The 4,859-nt window shown below is 40.9% G+C and overlaps 1 protein-coding gene across 3 annotated transcripts in view; it reads right to left on the reverse strand.

Moving 5' to 3' along the window:
• The window catches only part of LOC108732581, a 36,727-nt gene that overhangs the window by 5,362 nt on the left and 26,506 nt on the right, over window positions 1–4,859 (reverse strand). For all 3 annotated transcript variants that reach the window (XM_018463450.2, XM_018463449.2, XM_018463451.2), the window contains exons 2-3: window positions 1,651–4,014; window positions 1,301–1,583 (exon numbers count right to left, since the gene is read on the reverse strand). In XM_018463450.2, coding sequence (XP_018318952.1) covers window positions 1,301–1,583; window positions 1,651–3,849 — 2,482 coding nt within the window. In that variant the 5' untranslated portion in view covers window positions 3,850–4,014. The remainder of the gene's footprint in view (window positions 1–1,300; window positions 1,584–1,650; window positions 4,015–4,859) is intronic.

Below are 4,859 nucleotides of genomic sequence, written 5' to 3' on the forward strand. Positions count from 1 at the left end.
AAAAAAGAGAAAAACTTAGGACTTAATAGAGGTATTAGAAAGACTAGGAGAACAGAAAGCTCTATGGAAATCAATAACAAGTAGTCGAGATACATACACACACACACACACCCCCCCACCCACACACACACACAAATCAAATTTTGGATAAATGGGATCCACTGATTACTGATTTTATGAAAAAAAGTCCATTTTAGTGAGATAATTTATGGATTAGATAGTCCCTTATAAAGCCTACTACTTTTCAAAATATTATTATAATTAAACTGGTCAAACTACAGAGTGTTTTTGAAAAAGCAAAGTGAATCGGCTTAGAATTATTAAAAATCATTAAAATTGACATTTAAATATAATATTTATAAAAATGATATCTTTTTTAACGAAATTTTAATAATTTTTCAATCATGCGATATCTTTAAATACATATAACGACGAATAACATGAAAATGCACCGTGTATATAATAATGTTAGAATATATGTATAATAAATTACCTTCACTTGTACATGAGCAGCACGAAATAGCGGGCTTTGGTAGTGAGATTAAATTTTAAATAATGATGAGAATGTACAAGCAAGCAGCAAAAGCCGCACGACTGTTTGTGGTGAAATTTACCGGAAAACATTCATGTGCTGTATAAATATGTTAGTACGTATGTGGTGTATTGGGTTGTTAATATTCTATCAGTGTTTGTAATAGAATTGTTTATTATCTATGTACATGAAATTGCAAAAAAACCCAAACATACCATNCATGCCTAGAAATGTATAAAAATTGGCATATTTATTAACTTTGAACCCTTATAACTTTTTATGGGGGTGAGGCAGCCACGAATTTTTTACGGCACAGTGGTAGGGGAGACCTCCTCCCTCGACCCCCCCACCCCCGAAGGGGGTAGGGACCATCATCTAGAACTTTACCCAAAAAAAATCTAACAAAGCAATTTTTGAAGGTTTGCCACACAATTTTTGCTTTTTTTTAATACATCATTAGCATCCAATGGCATAATAGATGTGTAGAAAGGTGTAATAAAACAACCCCTCCAAATTTTTTATGTATTATTCACATAAGACTATGGTGGGAAATAGTTTCTTTGAGTCCCCCTTTTAATAGAATATGTTCAAAAATTATTTTTTTTATTTCGTAAAAATGGAGCAAAGTTTGATCTTTTTTTCTACACTTCTCCCTTCCCCTCCTCCCACCACCCCTCCCCGTATCCCTTGCATTATTTCATAGCGTTTCACTCAAAGAAGTCTCGCATCTACAAGGCCAAATGTGGAACAACCACAATTAATAGATACCTGCTAAAGGCGGTCCAACAAGGTTAGCAATTCCTTGGACGAGGAGAAGTAGACCATAGGCATTAGTGAACCGTTCTAAAGTAATCAATTCAACGAGGATGATGCAGGTCAAGGAATAATTGGCGGCTATAAAAAATCCAAACAGACCCGCTACCACGCAAAGGCCCCAGTAGCTCTTAATCAGTGGAACGAAGGCTAACACCACCCCGCAGAAACCCATGCAAGTAGCATAAATCAAACCAGAATTCACATTTGGACGGTCTCCGGCCCAGCCCAGTATTATCTTTAAAAACCAAAACATATCAGAATGAAGCAAAATTTTTTTTCCTATTTTTTTTTTCTTTTAATACCTCTCCGAACATGTTGACGATTCCAATCACGGAGACCAGAACAGATGCGTCCTTCTTCGAGAAACCGATTTCGACAGCGTTGTCTGCCAAATAGACGTAGGGAACATCGTACCAAGTGTACAATATAAAATTGGAAATGCAAAAGAGCAAAAATTTCATGTCAGCAAAGTGTGAGAAGTCAATTATGTCGACCAGCAAGTCCCAGAAGTCCCACAGTACCGAATACCATTGGACTTTCTCTTTGGCTATCGTGGTCATTGAATTCCGGTATATGTCAGGGCAGGAAGATGCTCTCAACCTGTATCTATTGATATTCAACATTGCCCCTCTGTAAGTCAACGACAATCTGTGAAGTTTCAGATCTTTTAAATATGCCGTGGGCAACTTTTTCTGGGCATTCATCCTCGGAGGCGTGATGTTGTTCCTGTTGAGCCACCAAAGGTATGCGGCGTCGGTGTGCGATGGTGTAGGAGAAGGCACAGGAGGAGGAAGATCCTGACGAGTCATGGGCTGTGAAGTTCCATTAGAATTCAGGTGTTGTTCGTTTAATCGTCCGGAATCACTGAAACTCCTTGAAGGTGCGAGCAGTCCAGGATAATTTTGCATCAGAAGGTTGTAAACGTCTTTGTTACTGGATAGGAGTTCTAAAACTTCAACTGGTACTTTTTCACCGTTATGTACGAACGTTGGTAAATTGACCAACGAGCTGCACAGCCTTTCGGTTTCAGCATCGTCCTTTTCGCCATCCTTCTCGTTGGTTTCATTAACAGTCTGCAAGGCACTCGCAGTATTAGTACTGTTGTTGCTTACAGAAAACGTATCGACAGAAGAACCGTTCCTTCGTCTTTTCGCCCTTCGTTTTTCCTTCCGCTCTTTCCGTTCTTTTTTCTTGGTGATCCTAGTCCAGGGAAGGTCTCGCATCAGTGCTCCGCACACAACAAGATTGAGGAATATTCCTGCCAAAATGAGGGTCGTACCTCGCCATCCATATTCGTCCAACAACACCTGGGTCAAGGGGGCAAACACGAAGGTTCCTATGCCACTACCGCAAACAGCCAATCCGGTTGCGAATGATCTTCTAGTGTCGAAATAATAAGCCACGATAACAACAGAAGCTACGTAACACAAACTTAATCCAAAACCTGCCAATACTCCAAACGTTAGCAGGAGCACTTCAATGCTATTGACGAAGGAGCTTGTAACAAAACCGATACAAGCAAGGAAAGCGCCGACAATTGTGACTTTTCTGCAACCGTAGCGGTCGGTGAGGAAGCTAGCTATGGGACCGGAAAGTAGAGGCATCGCCATGAATAAACTGCCAATCCACGATGTTTTACTTTTGCTCTCTCCAAAGTATTTTAAAAACTCTACGAAGATGACGCCAAAACTGAAAGTAATTCCGTCGGCGATGAGATTCACGACAAATGATGCCGCGACCACCACCCAACCCCATCCCCCGTCCGGGGGTCTGGTTTCCGATATCTCGACCGACTCACTACTCGAACTCGATTCCGAGGAACTGGAAGAACTTGAAGAGTTCGACCGGATACTGGACGAATAGAGGGAAGGATTTTTAACTTGCAAAGTACTAGGCGTTTCGTTTTGAAATTGCACATGATAAACACGTTCATCATCTGCCTCGGATTTACGACGGGACTTGTCCAAAGTTGTGGTGGAGGTCTTTCTGCTGTCAAGTTGAGACTGCTTCGAGAAGGCCGAACCGTTAGAAGTACTTTTTACCAATAACCTATCGGTTTCATGGGCATCGTCGACTGCATTCTCATAAATATTTTTTTTGACAACTACTTGGGGTTTACTACTATTGGCGTCTTTAGGGACTTTACTCAAAGATTCATTGCTACCGATTTTATGTTGAGGGGTGCTACTTCTCGATCTGGGAAGAGAGACGATAATACTGGGAGGAGTTGTTTTGCTGTTGGGGGGACTTGTTGCGAGTTGGAGGGACGCATCTTGTTCGCACCCTGCAGGACTACTGTTAGGATTGGGTGAACGGCTATCACTACTACCAACTTCGCGTATGGTGTTGGTATCAACGCCACCGTGACCGTCTTCGTCGCCGTCAACACTACTAAGGGCACTATCGTTATTAATATTTTTTTTATTAACATTAACGCGTAATTGGCTATTTATTTGGCTAAAGTCATTAACGGTATAAGTGTCCATAATTTGGTCGGCCATTCCTGCAGGTCTCGGCGAAACTGTCTGCGTGAGAACGCAAGACGTAGAGACGAAAAAATGGATTCTATCATGCGGCTGGGTACCGGCGGCTCACGCCGAAAATCAACTCTTCGGAAGTGTCGTGCCATACGTGGGACACTCCGACCAAAGAGACTGCACGTTACGCTGGAAAAAAAAAAAGAAGAACGATCATATCTTCACACTACACCGTCTGCATGACCAATGGAACGCATGGGGAGTGGAAAACAAAGAAGCCACCGGCAAACCAAATAAGCAAGCAATTATAAGCGTGCTAATTATTAAAGAAGAATTAACTAGATGCAGTGCAGCAACAAATTAAGAACCAACAACCAAGGAAAACATCCAAAGCCAAAACAAATGAAAACTATGACTATAATGGGGCCACACTTGTCAAAACTCACGACTCGTACAGTGTTAAAACGACTAATGCATAGAAAATACCACAAATGGCGCGAATAACGCCATCTGTAGTACGATGCTACACTTCAGGATTTCGTATGTTCCAACAAGGTCCATTTAAATATATGGATATCTAGTTGCTGAAACGAATCCCGGCGTAGCTAACCTCAACGTGATAGGCACGTTATCATAATTTAGGGTTGCCATCTCTAAAATTTGGAAACCAGGGCAAGACGCGTGAAAACCCCGGATTTTAGAGTCCAGAACCCGGACATGTCAACAGGTTTTTTTAAACATAGTCAGTATAACAAAAAACAGTTGAAAATGTCATAAATCACCCTTTTATTTATTTTCAGACCTTAAAATTAAATTTAGTCATTCTTTATCATCATTTTCAATGTACCTAACAAAACAGAATCTTATAAAATGATTCGAAGTGGTCTGTATTCTTATTACTCTTATTACAGTTTGTTACAAATTGTTTTAATAATCAGTTAGATTTCTTTTACGTGTGTGGCGGGCGGCCCAAGACTTTAAATTTTTAAACCAGGACTACAAATGAAGCCCCCCCGGGAGCTCCCCGGATGCCC

The sequence above is a fragment of the Agrilus planipennis genome, unplaced genomic scaffold (assembly GCF_000699045.2).
Source record: "Agrilus planipennis isolate EAB-ADULT unplaced genomic scaffold, Apla_2.0 scaffold71, whole genome shotgun sequence".
Classification (NCBI taxonomy): Eukaryota; Metazoa; Arthropoda; class Insecta; order Coleoptera; family Buprestidae; genus Agrilus; species Agrilus planipennis.